Raw genomic sequence first — 24,871 nt, 5'->3', positions numbered from 1 at the left:
GCAGACTCAGTCTACACACACACACACACACACACACACACACACTGGCACACAGTGCCCCATAGGAAGGCATTTCTGGAATTGATTCAAGTCTTCCTAACCTTCCCGCCACCCCAGGCCCAACTAAGTAAAACAAACAAAAGTCCAACAAAAGTAAACAAATCTTCCCCATCTTGGAATATTTCCTTAGAGAACACTTCATGATTAAAGAAAAATCTTATGCTGTTATGACAGAGACAACAGATCAACTCTTTAGACCACTCCCAAGTGTAGTCCCCGATGGAGGTGGGAGATGAAGGAGTCATCACTGGGGGGTGGGCGAGGTGGGAAAGAGGCAAATTGTGTCACCTTCAAAATTGGTTCTGGGGCCACCCTCTCGGTGTGGTTAAGATGTCGCTCACTGGCCCTTCACTCAAGACACTAGACAAGCATTGGTAAAGCATGAACATTTATATTTAATTTACATTTTGACAATTTGCACATAAATAACAATGTAAACCAGTATGTAAACATAAGATAGTTTGTTGTTCTAGCAAAGTAAAAAGCCAGTAACTTTGGTCAGTTTTAACTTTGAGTAGAAGAAAAAAAAACAAAACCACTGTTAATTGTGGGCTCAAAGTTCACATGTAAGAGGCCTATGAGGGAAAGTCAGAGGATAAAGAGAGGCAGGTTTCGAGCCACTGTGCAGGTCTTGGTAGGAATTCCCACACGTAAGAAAGCCCGCAAGGGAGAAAAGAGAACAAACGAGTGGCTGAGAATAGAAAGTATTTGGTGTCCGTGTCAGTGTGTGTTGCTTTGGTTCACCTACAATTAAGGACTGCGTTTGTCAAACACCGATACGTAAAAAATTGTCAGTTTTGCAACTTACAGATTGGTAAGGCTCTTAGGTTTCCCTGGGTTATCCTAAATTTGTTTGTTCTTTTCTGCAGGTTGACCTGAGTCGCCAAGAACAAAATGCTGACTCTATGAACCACGCTGATTAGTGATTGGTCAGTGACGTGCGCAGGAGGGAGAGGGAGAGAGAAAAGCTACAGTGGTTAAGGGAGTAATACTGGGATTTTTATTCCTGTGAGTTGGGTGGGACACATAATCATAATGTGGCAAGACAAAAATAAAGCCATCTTAGATCGTCTTTAATAGGAAAAAGCAACGGATCTCTTTCTCCCTGGTTGTTACGCGGTCCCCACTTTTGCAACAAGGTTTTGGGGTCTCTTACACCAGCAAGGGGGTGCCCAAGCTCCCCAATGTGATTGTGAGGTCATTGAGCGTTAAGCAAAGTCTCAGAAAGGGTTCGATTTTTTTTTCCTTAGAAAAAGTAGGTTCTTTTACATGGTTTGGCTCACAATTTAAGTGGTTATAAATATATTATATATATACACGGTATAGTGGTATAAATAGATTTATAAATATACATCATTCTTTGCTACACCTTGAATGCTGACAGGTCATCTTTGGGCTTAGCAGAGTAAAAGATAGAATGGGACCCATTCTGTCTTTCTGGAGCACACTTACTTTCCTCTAGTAGCAAATCATTAGGTAAGACATCATTTCCTGCACTACTGGACACACTTAATGAGGTAATTGTTGTTGAACACCTTTGCAATGCCCTCTCGTCTTCAATTAAATTAACCATAAAATGCAAAAACACAAATACTGAGGAAAATTTGAGTTTTACAGAAAAAAATACAATTGATGTGTTGGGGATAGGAATGTTCGTTACCCGCTTTGACCCTAAGACAACGAGAATACCCGTTTTTCGTTTTTTTTTGTTTTTAAAGTGTGGCCTGGGCCTATCTACCTCAATCCTTCCTGGTAAAGCACCATGTTTGTGCAACTTTGACACAACAACAAGAAACCAACAACAAAAACAACACCCAGATTCAAGCTCCCGAACCTCACACATACAATGACACCTGTGCTTTGGGAACATTTCTCAGTGATTTTCAACATGGCATTTTGTCTTCTTCACATTTTCAGATAATACATTGGGATGCAAAAGTCCATGACCGCCCTGGATGGTCACATGACTTTGGGAGGGGGGTGGCCCTGCTTTTTGGAGAGGAAGACAGGTTGGCAAAGCCTTCTTGTCACCTTTCTGGTAAATCTGTGGCTGGGAAAAAAAAAAATCTCAACTATCTACAGAAACATACAAGAGTCCCTTTCTTGTTTCTTCTACTAAAGTTATTATTGGGTAATTCACACATACCCCCAAATTATACAATGCTGTTCATATATTACAGTCCTACGAATTAATACATCAACTGTCTAACTCTGGCCATACCAACACCTCGTTTTCAAAGCATTATCAGAGAGGGAGGTGGACTGAAGTAATGTATTTGTTCACTAACTCTTAGGTACTCACACAGATGTGCAGAAATTATCTACAAAGAATGGCCACAAGACAAAAATATAACATTTATACTCAAATTACAAGGAATTGTTCCAGTCATTGTAAACTTTTTTAATTATTGCTTTTTGAATGATAGATAGTATAATAAATTATGAAGGATTATCATTGAAAAAATAATTATGGCTAGGCAATAGTCTTAGCAATGGGAAGGCTATGCAAAATATCCACACAAATATTCAAAATACACAGGTTCAAATATATAGATGGGGATGTAAATAAGTATATATAATATGTATATATATTGTCTTTGCCTCATTTTTGCCCTGAGATTTCAGTAACTTTGGAGTTCCTTCTTTAATTCCAGAGAGGTGAGGGGACACCGTCTGCCATCAGGAGAGCTGTGCAGAACCGGAATTATGTACAAGCATTTGCCATAGGCACCCTGACTTGCCAAGTCATAAGTTAAGAAACAAAACAAAACACTTTTTGTTTTCCGAAAATCTTAAGGATCCATTGGTTCGACTGTTTCTTGTTTGACCTTTACAGGTCCCAGAGGTAGTGGGTTGCTGTGAGGCAACTTCATGAGGGACGGGTCTGATGACTCATAAAGGCCACACCCCGAGAGGAGGCCATTCCCCATGTTTCTTTGCAAAGATACTTTCAGGCCAGTTTCTTCTTTCTCTTTTCTGACCACAGCCAGAATCTCTTTCTCCACCACAGAGGTCACATCGATGTTGTCCTCCATGTCCTCGAGCCGGTCGGCATTATCACTGAGGTCAAACTTTTCGATCTCTTCGTTGATCCGGGTCAGGTCTTCCAAAGGCAGCCCCGCGGCCGGGGCCACAGGGCAGTTCCCCTTTAGGTGCACCTTGAGGCTGCAGAGATGGATGTAGCTCTTGTGGCAATGGGCACACTTGTGGGGTCGCTCCCGGGTGTGGAGGCGCTTGTGGAGTTTCAGGTGCACAAACTGGGTGAACTTGGCAGGGCACACCTTGCACTGGTAAGGTTTCTCTCCCGAGTGAAGCCGCAGGTGGGTCTTGAGATTGCTGGTGCTGCTGAATCGCTTGTGGCAAACCTACATATGGGGAAACGGGGCAAAGGAGGGAGATGGGAAGACCAGAAGATTAAGAGATGCCAATGGGAGGGGCAAGCTTGCCAACCAACGCCCAGCAACGAGGGACACGAGACGCCTCCCTGTGGCACCTATGGTGTGGCCTTAAGCAAACAAGGCGACGTGGGCACACAGAGCACGAGGTGCTGTTTATTTCCCCTACCATTTTCCACCCACTGGAAGATGGCTGTGTCATTATCTCAGTTCATGAGCAGGGACAGGGCTGTCAGCCTGTGGGAGGGCAGGATCCTTGCTCTGGTTTCAGCTATGAGCTACATGACACGGGAGAGCAACTCCTCAGACATTTTCTACAAAGGTCAAGGGTTCTACCCAGAAAACACGGCCCACCTGGCACTCATGCGGCTTTTCTCCCGTGTGTACCAGGTAGTGTTTCTGTAGGTGGGCGAGCTGAGTAAAGCCCTTGTTGCAAGTCTGACATTTGAACGGCCGTTCTCCGCTGTGCACTCTGAGGTGGACCTGGAAGGAAGCCACACACGTTAGCTCTGCTCTCAGTCGGCTGGGAGCCCGACCATTTCTGTTCAAGGACTCAGGCACTTATGATGCAAACATCTTAAGAAAAGCATCCAGACAAAGTCTTAAACAGAACACTTTGTTTAGTTTGAGCTGAAGGAACAAAAGTCACTGGCTAGCAGGGACTTTCAACTGATTTTCTAGCCCCATGATTTTTTTATCCAGAAGAAACTCAGGGGAAAACAACTAACTTGTCCCAAGCCACATAGCCAGAAGTGGCAAAAGGAAAGTAAAAGCCACACTGACTAGTCCCAGCCTGGGTCTCATGCCGTTGAAAATGCAATTTATAACCTGTGGAAAGGAAGCTAAATACCACATGTATCTACACTCACTGGTACAGGGCCTGGCAGACAATTGGACTGCTCTATTTCGAGGCCTACCTTCAGATTCGAGAGCTGGCCGAAAGTCTTGGCACAGACGTTGCATTCATACTTAATCTTGCCATTCTGCTTCTTCAGGGGGTAGGGAAGTGTCTTGTAGCCAGTCATGTTTCTCTTGTTTTTAATGAGATTCATGGCTTCATCACTGCTGGGGGCTGCCATCGCCACTGAGGTAGCTTTGGGCTGCACCACGTGCTCCGACGTGGCAGCTGTGCCCGCAGTCGGGGACCCACTGGTGGGGCTGCACGCCTTGTCCTTCATGCTGGCGGCGGCCCCAGTGAGGGAGAAGGCACTGTGGGGCGCCGGGACAAGCACCTCTCGGGGATGCTCGGGCTGAAGCAACCTCCGGGCTCCTTCAGAGGGCAGCGAGCTCGGGAGCGAGGCTGGGTTGAGCATGGGGTGAGGCAGGCTGCCTCCCCCGAGGAAGTTACTGTAGACAGGGTACAGCCTTGGGAAGAGGCCAAAGTTGTTGATGCTGTTGATGTTGCCCACGGTGCTCAGGCCATTGCAATTCATGCCATAGGGGGGTAAGAGGAACTTGGGGTAGGGAGCATTGTAGGAGGGGATGAAGGCTGATGAGAGGTGGGGAGGAGGCGCGTAGCCAGGGTAAGAGCCCAGACCTTCGGTGCCATAGGGAGCGTTCAAGTAGCTGTAAGAGTCCCGGGGCTCCTGGAAGCCAGGAGCCAGGGGCGACACCGTGGTCCCTGGGCTGCTGTGGGGGCTGGAGCTTTTGAGGCTCTGGTCGGGGCTACTTCTCGCTGACGGACTCGGTGTTGTGGAGGACGGAATGGGTGAGTGAGTGATGTAAGTTGGCCTCTCCATCCCATAGGCCAGGGAAGCTTTCAAAAAGTCTTCAGGCAGAGGGGCCCGGATCGGGTAGACCACCCGTGGGTAGAAGGGCACCTCGGGGCTCCCGTTTTTCCTGAAGTCGTCCGTGTCCTTTTCTGAAGTGAAGGGTGAAATGTTCGAACGGTAGAAGTCCTTTCCTTTGGAAGGGTTGGAGTCCAGTTTGAGGATCTCTTTCACGCTGTACTCTCTCTTTGGGACACTCTTTGGGCAAAGTTCATTCTTCTCAGTGCTCTGCTGCTTAGGATGGCTCTGTGTTTGTGCTGAAAGAAAGAAGGGTGGTTACTCAGAGGGGCGGAGAGAACTGAAGTGAAATTGCCTATCTTGCTCACTCCGGGCAAAACTTAGGCCCCAGCTGGCCACAAGCAAGAGACACCTGGCTTCTCACCAGCCCCTCATTCTAGAGGGCTCGGGGCCACTCAGTCCAAAACGCAGCTCCATTTGCTTCTCAGTGAAACGGGGACAATGACAGCGTCGATCGAACAAATAGCCCTATTTGGACTCTTTCGTTTCCGCTGGTAAAAACCTTATGATAGAAAAGTGCTGTTCAAGCCACAACAGGAGCACTTCCATTAAAAGGAGGTGGAAAAATAGTGGGGTGGGGGGTGTCATAGGTTCATAAAAGTCATTCTGATGTTCACAGTTTACCTAAAGGAAATTAGCACTCTGCGAGCTAGATGTGAAAGATTAAGACTCATTTCAAGTAACAAGCAGTCATCAATTTTCGCCTTGATTCTTGTTTAATACGAATTTGATAAAAGCCTATTCAAACTGCCTGTGCCAAATAGATTAGCAACGTGGATGCTACCCCTTCCCCCTGATTTGCTGACAACATGAGAATTTCATCAAGGCTTTGTCTGTTCTAACCAGGCTCCCAGCAATGCTGTCCCCTGGAATCATAAGGCGTGACACAGTCATCCGTGCCAAACCACAACAGGCCCTTCCCAAGCCAGTTCAATTACTTAGAGCACCAAAGAAAACAGGCAGCGAAGATGAAAGCATTTATTCCAAAAGATGGCATATTATTACTTGGTAAGTATACTATTTAGGAACAGCAGCAAAGAGGAGGAGAGTTCCAGGCTCTCCAGGCCATTGCCAGCCCTGCCTCTGCAAACACCCAGACCAAACGATGCCTTCAGGAAAACACCCGTCAGAGCAGGGAAAGCCCAAAAATCCCGGCTCAGCCTGCCCTGGCAATCAAAAGCAAAATACAGCCTGCTTGGACGGAGCCGTGGTTATTGGAGGGCAGGTACTGCAAGCCTGCCCGAGGAGGAGGAGCAGGTTGAATGCATCCCCATCTGTGTGTACGGATGCCCTGAGAGGCAGGAGAGGTCTTGGCCACAGCATTAGAAGAGGACAGGTTTGGGAGACCATGCTGAAGCCTCTGTAAAAGTACCATCTGTCGTCTTAAGAAAAAAAAAGTCCCTGTTTGATTAAACTGAGAAAGAACTCCAGGCTTGATATCTGATAGGTCTAGAAATGAACCCTGTGGAACTCCAGATTCTGAACTCTTCAAATCTATTCTCTAGGCTGACAGGCTTGAGAGATTCGATTCCAGTTTGAGAGCCCCGCAGAGAATGTTATCTCCTGCTTGCTGTTATCAGTTACTCCTGGGTGAGCCAGCAGCCCCAGAATAAACAGGGCCCGGATGCTATCAGGGAAGATGCCGATGGGGGCAGTGATGGAAAGCTTGTTGAGGGAGAGGGATTTCTGAAGCCACTAAACCAAAATAAATACCCCCTTATCAGGCCAATATCAGTCTTTCAGTGAGGCCCAGCAGGCAGGAAGTTCAAATTGTCACTTTTGTTTTTTAAAGCTGAAATGGTAAAGAGAGAGAAACTGAGTTGGAAAATGATAGGCAAGGCATCTCACAGCCAGAGGAAGGAATTTTATGGAGGTGAAAAAGAATGATTTGGAGACATCCACAGAGGCCCACGTTAAAAAAAAAAAAAAAAAAAAAAGACATCTCCCTAATAAAATGAAAATACAGAAACTTCACCGTCATAACTTTCTGCCATTTTTATGTGGCAAATTACATTGAAGTCTCATAACTTTTCCTGTGGCTTCAATACTCCCTTAGTTCTAAAATTCAACAAATGAAAGCCATAAGGAAAAAGTTTAAGTCCATCCACAGCACTGTCCCCCCTCTCTTTAGTCAAGTGTCCCTACTAAGCACCTCGATAATTCGATTATTGAACTGAAACAAAGCTAACGATTAGGCCAAGAAGCAAGAAAGCCGGAATTTACAATTTTCTATGCAAAGTATTTATTTAGCACAGTGCCCGATATATAGGAAACCCACAATACATGTTTGCTCTCTCTCACGCCTTCCTAAAAATAAATTTATATCTTCTTCCAAGACACTATCTGGGGGAAACGCTAGCCCCACTAAGATGTTCTGAGGTGGAAATCATGGAGTCTATATGAAGGCACATTTTAAAAAATCCTCCTTCAGCAGCTGACTAATCAGCGGAGCTGGTGTCATTTCTGACTCTCCCACTCAGCAGCAGCTTGAGTTAACATGAAAAAGAAAATCAAGATCTGTTTTTGTTCTTAAATCTTAAATGGCTGTAGGCGGACGGAGTCATTTCAAGAGTGAACTGCTTCTGAAGGCTCTGAATGGCTTAATTATGCCGACTCACATTTTCGATCTATAATAAGAACCCCCAAGACTACAAGAAAGAACCTAGAAGTTCTGCAGTAGGCAAAACAAAGTCTGTTTTCAACTGAAACTGAGAAAGCAGATTAACATTTAGAAGTCTATAATTTGGTCAACTGTTTTCTAGATGGGCTAGTTAGATAGATAGGAAAAAAAAAATACCAAAAAACTTGGTGGGGTAGCAGTCAAACTTAATAGATCTTACTCCTTTTCTTTTGTTTAAAAAAATGCCAATTTGTGATTTCTGGCTAGTTATTTTCCTTGGCCTCAGTTTGCTCTGAATCTGTCCTCAAACTCTACCGACTGAACCATCATGGCCATTAGAAGTGCCCACGGAGACTCTGGCACAGAACTCGGTTGTGCTTGAAGCGCAGAAACCTAACACAACTCACTGGAAGACACAATCTACCTATTAGGCCTGATGAAATAGTGGAAATTTTCCTGATCGGAGTCTCAATCATCAGTTACCACACCTAAGACAACTGGTTTCACAATCGGCAGCAGGAGTGTTGGCTTAAATGTGACTGGTTATTGTTAACTCTCATTCTTTACTAGGAAAACCAGACAATGAAAGTCCCAAAAAACGTTAAACCACCATTTAGAAAAAATTCTGCATAAACAAAAAGGGCTATTTGAGGGAACAAAGGTGTCACTGAACAGTAGACATGAAAGTGGCTTCTGAACACAAAGCACAAGCACTCAAATCTTAAAATATTGTGCAAAGCCTTTTGTTGGAGGAAAAGGCAAGGCCTTTAAAATCTTTCTCTGATTGGCAGAGAGGGAGGGAGTATACAAAAAGCTCCGTGGTTGGTGCAAAGTCACTGAGATGGGTCACCTCAAGTGGAGCTACTGCTTACAAAAAAAAAAAAAAAAAAATCAAAGACTTTCTCTGAAGCTGTGAATGATTAAGCTGAAGGAACGTGAGGAGACCCTCCAGAGGAAGTGAGTTGCAGTGCTGAGAAAGTCAGGAGGGAGCAGCACATCTTCCTGCGGGATGCCCCGTTGGAAGATAAGTTGTCTTTCACCACCAGGCCCTCAGCACCGGGCCTGGCACATCCAGATGGTGAAACAGCTGAAGGGCTTCTGGGATGCCTGGAACTAGGGATATGAATGACCTAGACTCTCGGGAGCACTGAAGAGATGAGGGAAAGGAACCACCACGTTTGGCCAGGGCCTGATCATACCCAGCGTGCTCATGTTGGAAGACAGTTTGTCTCCAAATATTCTAAGACTTCTTCCTGACGCTCAAGGGTGCACTGTGTGTGTGTGTGTCTAAGGAGCTTGAACACAAATTTAAAAGGTGATTCTATGGGGGAGCTCCTTAAGCTTTCATAAATAGCCCCAGCTTTTCAGAGAACTACAAACACAGTCTCGAGGTCACAGGGAGACCTAGGTAGTGTGGGACGAGCGCCAAGTAGCCATAGGGTTGGCTTATACCCAACGAGGATAAGGAACTGGTTTGTTAACCTGTCCTAAAGTTTAAATCAAAATTCTAATTTATGTTAATATTAACATTCATTCCAAATGTCTGAAAGGTGATCTGTGACCTAAAACAATTTAGCCTTCAGATAAAGCCAATGGGACCACATGTCAACGATGGATGAATCTGGGTAAAGACTATGTAGGAATTCTTTGCACTATTCTTGCAACTTCTCAAGTTTGAAATGATATCAAAACAGTTACAAAAAACTTCAGCATTTCAGTGCTGAAACTTTTAAACCAAAAGGAGCTAAGGTTTAAAATTGCTTTAAAACTTAGTAGTCTGAGAACACACAACCATAGTTACAACAGGTTGGAATTTTCTGGTAATTCTTAAGTCATTCATGGAGATCACTCGAGAATGACTAAAATAAAGTAGCCCTTTGCAATGAGGTCATGATAGCAACTTTAACCAAATAAAAAAGTAAAAGGTTATAAACCTAAGAAACTGAGAATTTGTGAAGATAAACTGATAGGCGGCTATTGTAATACTGATCAGGAGATCAGATGATTAGGTTTTTACCATAAGGAAGGAAGCTAAGATAGAAAATCTTTAGAGTTACCCATTTAGAATAATATTTGAAAAAATTATAGCTGTGAGTTTTTCTAGAAACAATCTCACATGTTCCACATCAGACTATAACTTGATAACCAAATGTGCATGTCTACATTATTTCAATGCACATTTTAAGCACCAGCAAATTACCACAAACCAGGCAGTCTGTGGTACACGCGGCAGTGCTTGCATACTTGGCGTGTCAGGACCAATCTCCATTATACCCCTCCCTGCCCCCTTTTGAAAAGATTAGAATTGGACGTTTATTTCCTTCCTTTAACTTTCTGAATTAAATACTCAGAGTAGCTCTTAAGATTTTTTAAATGATCAAGTTTCCTAATAGGGAATAGGGACTAAAAAATTTTTTTCCTCTTCCTAGTCCCTAGTTTAAGCCACCTACTTGGCCTAAACAGATGAAGCCATATAATTAAACAACATGTTATTAGCTCATAGGGGCAGAACTGACATTGCTGGCATTTTTTATTTTTTTGTTCTGTAATCCACTTACTGAGATTCATCATTGTCAGCTCTCCGGGATAAGGGTAGTGAAGCCTTTCCGCAAAGTCCCGGCAATACCACACAAGAAGCTCCTGGTTGGCAGGAATAGGCTTAATGGTGTAGAAGTAGATGTTCATTCCGTTCTGACACGCAGCCAGGTTTTGCTCCCGGGCAGAGTGCGCCGGATTCACATAGCGCATCCAGTTGCTCTTCTCCTCCTTAAAGCCGTCGATGAAGTGGTGAAGCTCCCCTCTGGAATAGATCTGTCCCAAAGAGAAGACACACGTGTAAAAGAAAGCCAGACCCAAAGCAATGGAAAGCTTCCACGGCACCTCGAAGAATAAACACGGCAAGTACCCTGTGTGATTTCTGGTCCCCTGTTGCCTAGCTAGAAAAAGAACCAAATCGGTTTAGCCAGAGTAGTCTTGAATCAGCAGAAATGAGGGCGGAAACAGGTAAGGCACATTTTGTCAGTTACCTTTTCCATTTCAGTTTTATGGTCTTTTCACGTGTGGGGGAAAACAACAGAAGAATGAAACACAAGATTTCATTTAAGGAGCTGCTTCAGACGGGTTAAACTACCGCAGAGTACTACTTTTGCCAGAGCAAAGAATGGCAAATGGGCGACGCTACCAACTTCAGTTCTGATTATGCTGACTTTGAATGCTTTGAGTCACTGGGTAGAAGACCAAGCCGACTGAGTACGTCAAACCACCGAGTCTCCACTTTTCTATGGCCCCTGTACTTGCCGTTTCTGACACCCCCGCCCAAGGCTTCAACTATGCAAACATCCTCCACCCCCAAGCCTCCAAGTCCACAAGTAACACTTGCTCATATGAATACTTGGAACCTGGCCTTTTTGTGGAAACACTGGGTGGGGCAAAGGTGAACTTCACCTGCCATAACAAAGTGAATACCGGGCCAGAAGCCAGAGTTTGACAGTCTACTGAGAAGTCACTTTTCCTCTTGATAAACAGGTTGGGCCTTGTGCTTTTCTTTCAAGTCAAAGAAGGGGAGAGAGAACCCTCTTATCTGTGAGGAGGTTGGCTAAAATGTCACTCAGAGCCACAGGCATGAGTTTTTGGAAAAATAGGAAGAAACGTCGCAAGAAAAGAAAAGGCAACGCAAAATCAAGAAATCAAAGTTTGCCCTATGGTAATACTCCTTCTGATTAACAGATGCACTCAGGCCACTGGGTAAAAAGGCGAGGTAAGAAGAGGAAAAATGAAAATACACATTCCTACTGAAACTACTTTATAAACTCCTTCCCCTTCCACAGAAAGTTTCTCTTTCTCCCTCTTTTTAAGACCTACCACTTTTTCTTCAGACTTAAGATATTTCCATATAATCAATACCTGGTTATCTGCAACTTGTGGTCTCCAAGTAGTTGGGCACTGTTCGTAGCAGAAAGTTTGCTCTAACCCGACAGACAGCAGGTTACTGCTTTATCCTTAGTCACATACTGACTATGTCAGTCTATAAATCGTTGCTGTCTTTCACTCCAACGTTATCAGAAACGAAAAGGAACTCTGTCCCTTTAACACGCGCAGTAAACACCAGAATCACTTTCTTTTAAGAGTAACTTCCTGTAAATTGTGAAGGGGGAAATACATGTGGCTTCATCAAAGCAGCTTGTGAGAGCTTTTGCGGTGTGTTTTGTTAAGAGAAAATGGAACAAGGCTGGGTGAATTCTGCTATCAAGTTTGTTTACTCTGATGTGCAAACTTCCAGGAACACGGGGTTCCATCTCTCTTGCACTCTTCGCTGGGCGGAAACTGCTTTCTAAAGCTACGGGTATGCTGATTCCAGTCAGCCTTCCTCGGACTACAATTTACTGTATACTCGTTTAAAAACAGAAATGTTGATGCCATGAAGTCACACACGCACACACCCACCAGAAAATAAAATAAGGCATACGTCAAATAAACACTGCTCCCTGTCACCTCACTGCATTTCCATATATTATCAGGAAGATTAAAAACGTGCTGACTCATAGTACAGTTACAAGAAATGTCACTGGTTTCTCAACTTGAACATCCCTTCTCTTCTTTGACTGTGTAATTTGCATGAAACTTTTTCTTTCCTCACAACAGATGTTCATATTCCTGCCAGCCAGATCAGGATGCTTTTAACAACATGTGGGAAGTTATCTCCTACAGTATCCTTTGCATGTGAAAGACTGATTCAAATAAATCCTCCCAAGGAAAGCATTTCACTTACTTACAGTCAATCTTTAAGGTACCAGGGCACTGGGACAGAGATAGGAGGGTCTCGAGTATTCTTGCCTTTTTTCAAAATGATCATGCATTAATGAGACTTACCCTGGAGTGTCTTCATTCACACCTTTAATGCCAAGAGCTACACACCTCCATGGCTCATTTCTGAGAAGGCTTTATTGGCAATAAAGGCAAAAATGCCCTCATTTACATTTTGCCCATTATAAGTCACGTAGTAAATATATTTTAAGCATGAATAGTCATTAAATAAAAAATTGTGAGCACACCATTCTTAGCGAACAATTCTGAGTCCTCTCTTTTGCTCGGTAAACAGTAAAATAAATTTCTAAAAACACAAACTTCCTGGATTATAAAAAATCTTGTTTCTTAGGAATAGCTTCTGAATGATCCCCAAACAGAAGTCTTTTATAAAGATAGTTGTCCAAAAGACATAAACGTTCTAGGTAAATATTGACCAAAGTAAGTATAATCCAATTTTTGTTGTTAACATGCAGCTGTTTCTTAAAAGAATTCAAATAATGGTTCCCTAGTAGTCGTGTACATTTTAGGCAAGTATATACAAAAAAATTACTTTTAAATGTAGTAAGCATATCTCTATTTTTCAATTGAGGAAACTGAATATCCTAGAGAGAGCTATGGGAAGATGGAAAGCAGTCTGGTTTTTTCTCTGCTCACTCCTAATTCAGGATCTTTTTACTCAAGGATTCTGTCTAATTAGTCCACCGTTCTAACCCTGATATTCCAAGCGAAATTGTATTGGCCAGACTTTTTGGCTGGATGTTATAGGAAAGCTTATCATCTTGGATGATCGTAAGCATTGTCCTTCTGCTATGGGAGTGACCTACATACTGTCAAATCCAATAGTTTTATGGTGCAGATGCATTTCAACAGGACTAGTCCTGTGGTCCATTTCCATTCCCCTAGTGCCATCTTCCACCCATCCTTCCTTAATGGCACTTATATTTTCAAGAGAATTTATTTATGATTACTCTTCCATTCAATTAGAGTTAACTCAGCAAGAAATCAAGAAGGGGCGACATCTAAGGCTTGGTGACTCATTACTACTTCCTTGCAGAGAAATGCAAATGAGCCTTCCCTTGAAGCAAGCAGCAAACTGTTTCCTTTCATCACAAAGCTCTAATGAATTGCAAAAATTAAGATTCACATATAGTCCATATCTCTAGCCCTAACCACCTACCTATAGGCTCTGTTTCCAGGACCAGACATTTAACCAGTTTCATCATGCTTAGAATTCCCTATGCCCATGGGGACCCTGAATACTTGTGGTGAGCCCCAGGACAGGTTGAAAAAGGAAGTGACCCAGCAATTCTAGCTCCACTTTTTTCCGTAATACATAATGAGTCTGGGACATTTTTCCCTACTTACCCGCCAAAAATATTTCCTGTTGGCGTTCTTGGGAACTGTATCATTGTTGTAGATTTCACCTATTAGAGGTCCAAAACGGGTTCCCTTTGGTATGTATTCTTTACTCACCACTCCAATAACCTAAAGGGGGTAAAACATACAAAACAATTACTTTAGCTGTAAGATATTAACCAATCTTTTTATTTCAACAAATGGAATCGTCAAGTGGCAATTCAACCAACAATGATGAAATTACGATAGGGAGAGCAGGCATTAACGGTGCCTACATAATTAACAAAGAGCTTCACCTTAGGGAAGACCACCTTTTAAAGTTCCAGATCATAAGCAAATACTCAACCAAGCATTAAAATAGTCTAGAGGATTATTCTCCAGTGACTGAGGGTCCTTTATTTCTATTATTACTTTCTATGCTAGAAGAACAGAGAGGGTAACTATTCTGTTTTAGAGTAACAGTCAGATACTGCAGAATAGGACCGTCAAGATCTGACCTTTTCAGTCCGCTCTTAGTTTCCTATTTCTCCTTCTCCCTCAAACCATAAACACAGTGTACTTGAGGGGAATAAAATAGTTTTAACCTCAGAAACCAAAATAACGCTCTTTGGTTGTTCCACAAAGGCCTAAGGAACCAGAAACCAAACACATTATCATATTTTTTTCATTCCAGATGAGGCTTTTTTTTTTTCATAGCTTGTACATTCTCTTTAACAAATAAAGGTCTTCCAAGTAACTTTGTTCCTCTCTAGCATCTTCTACTCAACAGTGGTCAAAAGTCTTCCTCTGAAATGAAATTTATACTGAGGAGAGCTGTGGGTTCTAAGATCTAAGGAAATGACCTTCTCAGACTGGATGTATCACACATTTTGACTTTGTAGGGCCTTACTAAAGAAACATGTTAACTATGCTGGTTCCTCCTTGATCGTAAATTTCTTTAACGGAGTAAAAAAAAATTACCAACCACGAATCAGGAAGCAATTCATCACTATTCAGAAGAACTCCTCTGGAAGGAGCCCTTTACAACATTTTGCAGTTAGTTTTGTTTTGGCTTTTATTCACTCGCTTTTCCACTTTTATATTCTTCTCATCCAAAACAGCCTATGAATTACGTACTGAATACCTTACTGAAATGGACCAAGAGGGGAGGTAAAAGATAATATTTATTTCCAGTTTTTATTATCCCTGGTGGCTCCTATGTAATTGTGTACCTGAAACAGTAGGCCCAAATATTCCAATCAATAAATGTCCACAGTGGAATCCAAAATTCTGGTTATGATACACACTGATACCCATGAAATCAAGAATTTAAACCCCTGTTTAAAACGGATACAGACTGAGCACACCTACATGGCTGTGTCAGACCAGTCTTTCTCATGTACATTTCTTATCAACCAATGATTTTTTTTCTAACAATTTAGTATGCAATATACAAGCCAATGGAGCATAACCCGACTGGAAAGACAGAAAAAAAGCAAATTTCCTATACCTAACACAAGTTGAAACAAGGTTGGTGAGCTAGAGTGTTATTTTTGGTCCTTTATGAATTTCTGGCAGAGAGCTGAAAAAAGCAGATGTTCATTTCATCCTCCTCCTCTGCATTCATTTACATTTATCTGCCCTTTCGATAACAGTTTGTCGTTATTGGTATTTGTTGGCAGTACAACTAGTGGGCACAGGAGTACCTCAGAATAGTTTTGAGATAAAAGCAGATATTAGAGCTGAAGCAGACTTAGCAATTCAGAGGCTCATTGCTTATGATACATTATTGAACCTAATTAATTGGAAAAATTCATGGAATTGACTTCTATGACACGCAAATCACTTGGCATTCATATTTGACTGATTATTCCATAATATTAAAATGACAAACAAGAAAAACAAATAATGTCATTTGTTGGTGAGCCAATAATTAGCAGTTGATATTTTCAACATATCCACTTTAAAGCAGTAATTTTAAGAAAGGTACTCAACTGGTTCATCAACTTTGTTTTAAATTACAGTCTCTTGCAGACAGCCTCTCGGGAGTCAGAGCTTGATTACCAACAGGTAGCATTACATTGAGCTCAGGGTTTTCTTCCGAATAGCCATTCTTTAACCTACGAGCCTCTTGGTCTTCAGTTATCAATCTTACACTAAGGAAGCACATTAACATTTCCTCATGCTCAAAAAGAAGTCAACTAGAATCTTGTTCCTACAAATGAATTTGTGGAAAACATAAGCCACCCAACACCTATCTGAGCACTGCTATGGGCCCATCACAGGGGAAGCTACGAGGCAGTGCTAGAAATAGCTCTTGCCATTCATCACCCTACAAATGCAATTCAGCAGGCAAGACGGGAGAACAATTAAAAAGAGGGTCTGTGGTGGAAGAGGGGTCTATGAATATCCTCAAGCCCCAAACAAATAAAAGAGCCTCGATATTAGATTATCTTTACAAGGGGACAGAACCCTAATATTTTAAGTTCCTATTACACAGAGCCATAAGGTACATACAAATTCACACATATGGATAAACAGAGACACGAAATCATACAATTTTGAGGTTGGAAGGAATTGTGTAGCTTATTCATCATCTATACCCATTCCCAGCCTGTACTCCAATACACAATAAACAACTTCATCTCACATCCACGTCTGAGACATTATTCAAAGAGGACATAAGAGGTGCAACTTTAAGACCAGGTAACCGTGGAGGGGCGTAGGAACTGGGGTTGTTTGTAATGGGAAGCGGAAGACCAAGTCATAGCTCTCCCTCTGGGCCTGGAAAGACCCAGACGTGAATCTTAGCCAGCAACATTCTACCTCGGAGCAAGCACATGATACAGAGGGGCCTGGAGTGTGCCTTGAATTTTGCAGTGCTAAAAAGACGAATTAAGAACGTGTTCACCTCGCTCAGAAAGGAAACTTCACTGGAACTGACCAGGGTCCTAAAGAATGACTGCTGGGGACAGGATGCTGTGTCCCTTCCCTAAACCTATCAGCTAGAAGATGGGGGCCTCAACACTCCCTTGTCCCCAGCTCCTACACGGTGCTCATTCTGTGTGGAGCTGACCCCTCCGCCACCTGGGCAGGTTTGTTTCCATCATGGCTTCAGTGACAGAACACACCCTGACGTCTGTGGCTTCCAGACCAAAAACAGGGCTTGTTTTCCATTTTACAAAATGAAGATTTCACAACTTAGAATAGGTTGAGTGGGGATGCTGAATGAAAGTCAGAAGCAGGGAGAATATGTTTTTTTTTTTTAAAGCAAATTCCTCCTTGAGGGACTACTATACACACACACACACACACACACACACACGTACACACACACACACAGAGCAGTGGGTTTTAAGCAGAAACATCACTCAGGTCTAAATGTGGTAGGAACATCCCCACCCCAAATTACCTTAAGACCATTTTAATTACTAGCTATCTCTCCCCCCTCCCGGAGTCTCCCCCCTCATAAAAATGACTCATTCCATTAAAATTCTATTTTGAATATAAGGATATTTGCATTGAGATAACTACAACTCTGTGGTGGACTAAGACTTCAGCCTGTAATTCACCCCATTTTTTAAAAAGGGGTGGAGTGAATCGAGATGTTTTTGGAAGGTTTCCTCCTTAATTATCTTTATATTAAAGGAAACAAGGTAACACATCAGTAGTTTGTCTCCCAAATAAAAGGCAGTATGAAGAAGAGGGAATTGTATGTTACGGGGAGATACTTTTTACAGATGGCTTGAGTTAATAATGGACTTCAATCAAAATGGACACTGAGTGAGTCGCCTGTGGGCCTGATGTTTCTCACCACACGACTTCAGGAGGTCAGACTCACAGAACCACAGCGCCTCGTGAATGCAAGCAACCTCAGTACGGGCTACTGCTTCTAAAATATAAGCGTTTAACTTGATCTTTCTGTATTCAAGTATTCATAGAAGATTATTTCAGGAGGACAAGGGGAAAATCCCCCTAGAAGAATAACCTATCAGTTAAGAAAGTTTTAAACGTTTTGAATAGTATGTCTATATTTGGTTTGAGTTCTGGAAATAGGAAGTAAGAACCACCTCATTAAAAGTACAGAACGATTCTACACCAAATCTAAAAATGAGGGTCAAGATCAGAAATATGGTCTGTATGTTTTGTTTTTAAACCAAAAAAAAAAAAAAAAGGTGCTGACACATAGCACAAATTCATAATGAAAAATGGTCTTGTTAAAAAAAAATCCCCAAGTCTGTCAGCACAACAGTACATAATGTAACCTCTTCTGCTACTTAAATGAACACGTTTAAAGAAGGGCAAGATAAATCAGTCAGATAAAGACTACACGTACGAAGGTTTTTTTCCTATTTCCATAGCTCGTGGGACTGAAAGGGCTAAGTGAATAATGATACAGTAAACATTTCATCAATCCTGAAGGTGTCTGTTCTAGAACTGGTTTGCAGCTATCTCGATGGCTCAATTCCACAATCCTCTTTCACCACCTTAAGGGAGCTGTCCTTTCCCAAAGTCCAAAAAGGCAGAAAGGAGAAACAAAAAAACACAGGTACAAATTCCAGAGTAAGCTTAAGACAGCATGACATTTAAGTTGGCTTTCTGGTTGTTTTCATGATTAGGGACTGAAGATGTACTATTTTATTCAAGTGTTTCAGTTAAACAAAGTATGGGAAAATAGGCTAAGAGAACCCTGATTTCTTACTAGGTTCGTTCTGAAGGACCGTCTTTGGGAATATAGGCACTGTGTGGCTTTTTGGGTGCTGAATACACTGAAATAGGGAGTTACGTGTGCACAGAAAAAAAAAACCAAGCTTAATAAAGGATCAGTCTGAAACATGTTAAGACGATAAATAAAACCACAGTGACACCAAGAGGGGCCAGTGTAGCATAATCAAGAAGCAGTGGCTGGGGAAGTCAGAAGAATTTTGCTCCAAGTCTGGCCTCTGGCTCTCACTGTACACTTTGAGTAAGTGACTATCTTTCTGAACCCTGGACCAAGTGATCCAATGGCATTACTTCCCTTAATTATGATTTTAAGTAGAATGATGGAAATTGAAAAACTTAAGCTAAGAGCTGAACCGAGGATAAGAACATTATAGAATTAAAAGGCAAAGATGACCCACAGAATGGAGGTCTTTATTTCAGTCCCAATGAGCCGGACAGGGCAACACAGCACAAATGAATCCTACGAACAAACCAGTATCTGGTCAAATGCGATATGCTAAAAAACACACTACAACTTTTAAAGCCACAGCCAAACTTTAAATACCCAAACAAATCCTACATTGATTCCATGGGCCACATATTAAGAGACTTTCTACTGAGAAGAGTGTTACTTTCAGAAAGAGGTATAATTAAGGTTGACCTCTGGGGTTCAATTTTTGGTAACGTTCATGTACAAACACACTTAAATTTTGCTTTTTATAAAATCTGCCTCCACTCTCCCAGCAGGAAAAAAAAAAGGTTGAGCTTTAATGAAGCTCAAAGCAGAGTTGCTCTATTTAATTTCAGACAGCTGAAGTCTGCCCCCCAACTAAAAACACTGAACTCAGACACACAAACAGGAAAGAGACACGGTATTTCCCAAACAGGCTGCCCGACTCCTTCAAATGCTGTTTCTTGGGGAAGGAGGAAAGCGGTCTGATACAGCTGGAATGAATCGTCCTAGTATCAAACTATGAATCCTGACAGCAAATGATCCCCTTTCCACTACTTTCTGAAGGCAGTAATGGAGCTGACAGTGACCTGTGGTAATGGAGAGGGGTCGATTCCTTCAACTGAGCCCAGTAGTAGACAAGTTAAGAGCCCCTACAGTAGCTGAATTCTCAAAACAAGAGGTGGTTCTGCAAGTTATTTCACAGCTAAACATCACGCCTCGCTCTCATCATTATATAAAAGGGTAAACACAAATCCTTTGCTCATTCCAAGTTCGGGGTTTCAGCCCCTTTGAAACAACAAAGAGTGCACCCACTTCAGAGGCCAATAAGGAATCGGCCTGCCAGCCTGGCCAGGGGAAAGGAGCAGCCACAGACAAACGGTGGTTGGCTCTGAGCTCACCCGTTCAGAGGACACTTTTACATGAGCCTCTTCTTGATTTACACCATCACTTCAGTTCATAAACACGTCAAGGTTAGGAGAATATTTTTAGAAACCCAGCTAATAAAGCTGGCTCATTAAAAAGAATAAAGCCATCTAATGACCAAAAGGAGACAAAAGAAACAGGAAAAACTTTTTTTCTAAGAAAAAGTTTTCTCTTTCACAAGCTATTGTACAATGGCGGGACGAGGGCCAGTGAGTCCAGAGTGGCCAGTAGCTTTCTGGAAGCTCACTGACAATTTTCCCCACCCCGTGCTGTAGTTCAGCTTTTCCAAGACGTGTCAACTTGCCAAAAGACTGAACTGTTTACTAATTAGTATGGAACAGCAGAGAGCTGGAGGAAGTGCAAGGGGACCAACTTAGGGAAAGAGAAAGCAATGAAAGAGGTGAATTAAGTGATCAATTATTTACTGATACTTACAGATTGCCACAGATATACGAGGCCTCAAGGGCAAGAAGGGAGATTTGGGGGCAGGTGCCAATCTTCTACAGCAATAAACCAGAGGCTTACCTCTTTGCTGTTTGCAGAATGTTTGAAAAGCAGATTCCTTGGTAAGGATGCCTCTGCCTGGACCGAAGTCCCTCCGTCAGCGCCAGAATCCCAGGGGTGGTCATTCACAATGTATGTACACTTCTCTTCAAACTCAGCCTCTGTCCACAGAGTCATATCTGCGTCCTCCATGTCCATTTTCATGGTCCCCTCGGTCCCCTCTGCCAACTCTTGAAACCTCACAGCACTGAAACTACACTTCGGGGCAGCCTGGAAGAGAAGAGGCAGGCCTTTAATCCCCATTGTCCTGTGGCTCCCTCGGAGAGGTTATGACTAACACAGTAGTCTGGAGACTTTAAAAGCAGATGCAGAGCGCTGGGTACAGTTGAGTAAGAGCCAAAAGCCGTATAAAGAAGATTGCCTTGAAGAAGCAAGGTCTTAAAATGCTCCTCTTAGATTAAAAAAAAAAAAAAAGTGTAGCAAATTCACTGGGGAAGAAAGAAAAAAAAAAAATGAACAGAACCACCTCAACACTCCCTGGCTTTACCTCTCACAGCAGAAAAATGTTGTGGGCGCTCAGTCCTATGTCCCAGATCGCCTGGGGTCATGGCCGCCAGACCCTCAGCGCTATGGAAAAGCTGCCTCAGAAAAGTGTCACAAACAAGGAGAGGAAGAGGAAGGAGCTCTGTCTGCCTCTGAATGAAGCTAAAAATGGAAAGCGCGTGTGGTGCAGGAGCGGAACCCAGCCTGCCTTTTCCAAATGGGGAAGACTGAACTTTCCCACCAGCTCCCAACGCAAAACAACTTTCAAAACAACTCGTGCCCCCACCCCCCCTGCTGCCGCTCTCTTTTATCCTCTTGCGTGGAACACTGAAAAGGGCTGCATCCTGCCAGCATCACTGAGCTGCAGCCTCTCAGAAAGCGTTTGGACCACAGGAAAAGAGGAGGAAGAATGGGTGAAGGGGGAAAGCTCCCCGAGGATTCTTTGACTTGTGGGCATCTGACGACAAATGGAAAAAGCAAAAACAAAACACAAAATGGTTCAATAGAATTCCCTGGAGAGAATTCCTTTTAGGAGCCCTCAGCTACAAATAGCACTTTCCATTTAAATCTGAAAGTGGACATATTCCCAGAAGTCACTGATGTGTTACAGTTTACTGTAACTAAAGTTGTAACAAATACAGAAGACTACCAGGAGCTTCCACTTGAAAATTGATAAGGATTTTCCGGCAAATTCCCCCTCACACGCAGGAAAAGTGCTTTCCAAAGGAAAAAAAGGTGAACAACTTCTGAAATGTTTTCCCATATAGATATGTTTGATAAAAAGTAGGAACATGGGTATCATCCCCATGTAAGAACGTCTCCTCTTAAGAATAAACATCACACTCTGTGAAGTCCTTCAAGGTAGCTTTTACATTCTTCTATTTTTTTTCCCTAAACATCATGCTCTTTTTTTAAAAAAAGTCAGATGCCAAGTTGTCCTTCCTCAGTTACAATGTAAACAAGCTTATTTGTATTTAGTTCCAACATACAGAGTCATGATGCCAAATAAATGTTAAAATAAAACAAAATTTAAAAATGAAGCCAAGCCGGCGTAGTTACTTTGTATGACGGGGGGGTGGGCAGGAGCCACTACCGAAATTTCAACGAATTGACAATGATGCCTAGAACTGAAAGGGTTAATGATTCATAAGGAAAAAAGTCTTATAAATGTTTGACAGTTCTAAGTGCCCTAAAGCAGAAGCATTTCTGGTTTCTACTGAGACTACGCTAGCAGCAAAAAAAAAAAAAAAAAAGTTTTCAGATCAATTTCAGAATTAAAAACAAGATCAAGTTCCTTACCAAGATCGTACCCACACGTTTTTCCAAGCCAATATCCAACATCTGAGATGAGTGTCGCTCATCGCTACACAGTCCGCATTTCCTCCGCGTCCCCCCGCGGGTGAGGACTGACGCGCACCTCGGCGGTGCCTCCTTTTCTACGGCCGCCCGGGCGCCCGCGTCCCGGCTGTCGGCGGCAGACAGGTGCTGCGCGCTGCTCTGCCTCTGCGCAACACTGGAGGGCCGAGTGTCACGGCAGCACTTTCAGTCTGTGTTAACCAGACCGGCGGCTCCTTTCCCCTCCCTGCTGATTTCCCATCCCTCTGATTCACTCCCACCAGCGCCTGAAGAGGGGGCGTGGCCGCACCTGGCTCAGCCCAGGGCTTTCCCCCGGATTGCGCGCCGCCAGAGCTTCCTCTCTCCGCATGTGAATTTCAACATTTACTTGGAATCTTCCTACTTCCCTTTGAAGGCGCTTAACCTCAACGTTGACTCGGGCTGTATTGTATTCTAAATACTCCAGACAGCCCTCCTTCCTCCTGAGGCTTTCTAAGGGGGCGCACGTTCCTTAAATCAAGGGAAGCCTGAAAATGACCTAAAAATGTTCTAGTTCCTCGCTTCCAATCCACAGTTTACCGAATACACAAAACTTACTTGAAAAGAGCAAGTGAGATTATTTTTGCGTCTAATGTAATAAAATGTAGCTGTCTGGTCCTCAAGCTGTTGCCCATGAAATAAGTTTTCGCACAAAAAAAGTTGTAAGCTTCCTTTTCTCCTGCTAACTAACGTCCGTTCGAATTTGGCAGAACTAACTTCCCTCTTTCAACTATTTAGTAAACAGGGAATTAGGAAAAAGTTATAATCCTACAGATTACAATTTCTTTGCCTTTTCTCTCCACCCCAAGACCCGAAGCCAGACTTCCGAGGAGCGTGCACGCGGAGTGTGGAGCATTACCGGTCTCAGTTAAAGGGAATGTTGAACTGGTCACTAACAAGTGGAAGGCAGACGGAGGCAGCAATTAGTGGGGCTCGTTCGGAGCCCTGTCCGGCTTTTCCTCTAGCCCCCGTCAGTCCTCTGTTGAAGGAAGGACATCCTGTGATGATGGCATACAATGTCCTGTTTGTTTATTATTAAGATCGTGGACCTTGCATTCCTGCTTCTCATTACAAAACAAACCAGATGCTTTACTTCCTTCAATGGTCTTGTGCCTTCAGCAAGGAATCCTCTAATTCAGAGAAACAATGATGTAAAGGATCCATTTATAGCAAGCACCCCACTACAATTACTGTTTAGATCACTGAGACCCAAGTCTCCCACTTTTCCTGCTTGTTTTTAAAACCATCCCTCCTTCTAACTTAGGCTGCACTGTCTTTTCTAACATTTTAAGTACACGTGTGCGTACACACCCACATCCACACACTCAGTGCCACCCTAATGATACCAACTTAGTCATACAATGAAGTGGACATTGGAGTATTTGTTTACAGGAAGAAACAAAACAAAGAGAAATAAAAGCCCAATCCCGTCATAAAAATATGTCTGTTTATCTTTAAACTTTCTTTTCTCTCTTTTAGGAGACTTTCCTAGAATTTTTTTTTGGGGGGGGGAGGCAAAAGATTATTTGCCAGGAAATGGTATTTGTGTCTCAAGTCCTCCCACCACCTCTGTAGCACAGAACAATTAAATTCCCACTAGGGGACATAAGTAACACACACTCCCCGCTTAATGCCTGGTGACCTGCTATGACACGTTATGCCAGAGGGGACGCTAGCACCAAGAGGAAACAGGGCTTTCAGGGGGCAGATGTGCTGGGGGTATGAAACGGAATGAACAATTCCTAAAAGAGTTCTCAGAAAGCTCCAAGATGATAATTAAACAAGAGAAATCCAGCCTTCTTGAGAGGCTTTATTAACTGACGCTGAGTCAGCACCACAATGGACAGAAAAACAATGTAGTCATACCCAAGGCCGGCCTGCTGTTCAAACAGTCTCGCCTGCAGATGTGAAAGAGTATTTCACTTCCCTTTTAGAAGCAAACTCCGTTCTTAGGCCACATACACCATGCAAGGGCTGGTGAGTCAACCCCGATGGAGTAAGGGAATAGGCAAAAAGTTGGATATTTGAGGTGGGAAGAAGCTATTTCAAGCCAAATATTTACTTTAATGACTGGAAGATGCCAGTGAATCAACTCACTGTTAATTAATATCAGCCTGCACTCACCTTCAGAGGTGGCGAAACGGGCTTGAGTCTAAGGAGGACACAAACTTCAAATACCAGTATGGGGCTTAGCCAGGCCACCCTAAAATTAGTTCCAGGTGTTCCAGCTGAGCTGGACAAGGCCACGAGTGGAACTTTAAGTAAATTTTGAGACACAGGGTGTTGGAATATAAAGTTCTTTGCATGTTTGCTTCTTGTCTCAAAATGATTATCAAAAACCACCCAACCACGTTCATTGCAATTA

At 42.9% G+C, this 24,871-nt stretch overlaps 1 protein-coding gene across 4 annotated transcripts; it reads right to left on the bottom strand.

Annotated features, from left to right (window-relative positions):
• Window positions 1-435: 435 nt before the first annotated feature.
• PRDM1 (PR/SET domain 1) lies at window positions 436-23,141 on the bottom strand. 4 transcript variants are annotated; one of them, XM_005596848.4, is made up of 9 exons: window positions 22,432-22,636; window positions 21,124-21,130; window positions 20,972-21,038; window positions 20,611-20,864; window positions 14,034-14,153; window positions 10,421-10,673; window positions 4,373-5,481; window positions 3,810-3,938; window positions 436-3,425 (listed from the first exon to the last, which is right to left on the bottom strand). In XM_005596848.4, the coding sequence occupies exons 1-9, from the start codon at window positions 22,491-22,493 to the stop codon at window positions 2,853-2,855; spliced, it is 2,574 nt and encodes an 857-aa protein (XP_005596905.1). In that variant the 5' UTR covers window positions 22,494-22,636; the 3' UTR covers window positions 436-2,852. The 4 variants fall into 4 exon arrangements, with proteins under 4 accessions (XP_005596905.1, XP_001501874.2, XP_005596906.1 ...); XM_001501824.6 differs by lacking the exons at window positions 20,972-21,038; window positions 21,124-21,130 and having other exon boundaries at window positions 20,611-20,859; window positions 22,432-23,141; XM_005596849.4 differs by lacking the exons at window positions 20,972-21,038; window positions 21,124-21,130; window positions 22,432-22,636 and adding an exon at window positions 21,137-21,371 and having other exon boundaries at window positions 20,611-20,859.
• Window positions 23,142-24,871: the final 1,730 nt, after the last annotated feature.

This window comes from Equus caballus, chromosome 10 (assembly GCF_041296265.1).
Source record: "Equus caballus isolate H_3958 breed thoroughbred chromosome 10, TB-T2T, whole genome shotgun sequence".
NCBI lineage: Eukaryota > Metazoa > Chordata > Mammalia > Perissodactyla > Equidae > Equus > Equus caballus.
This window is presented reverse-complemented; position numbering and strand designations above follow the sequence as displayed.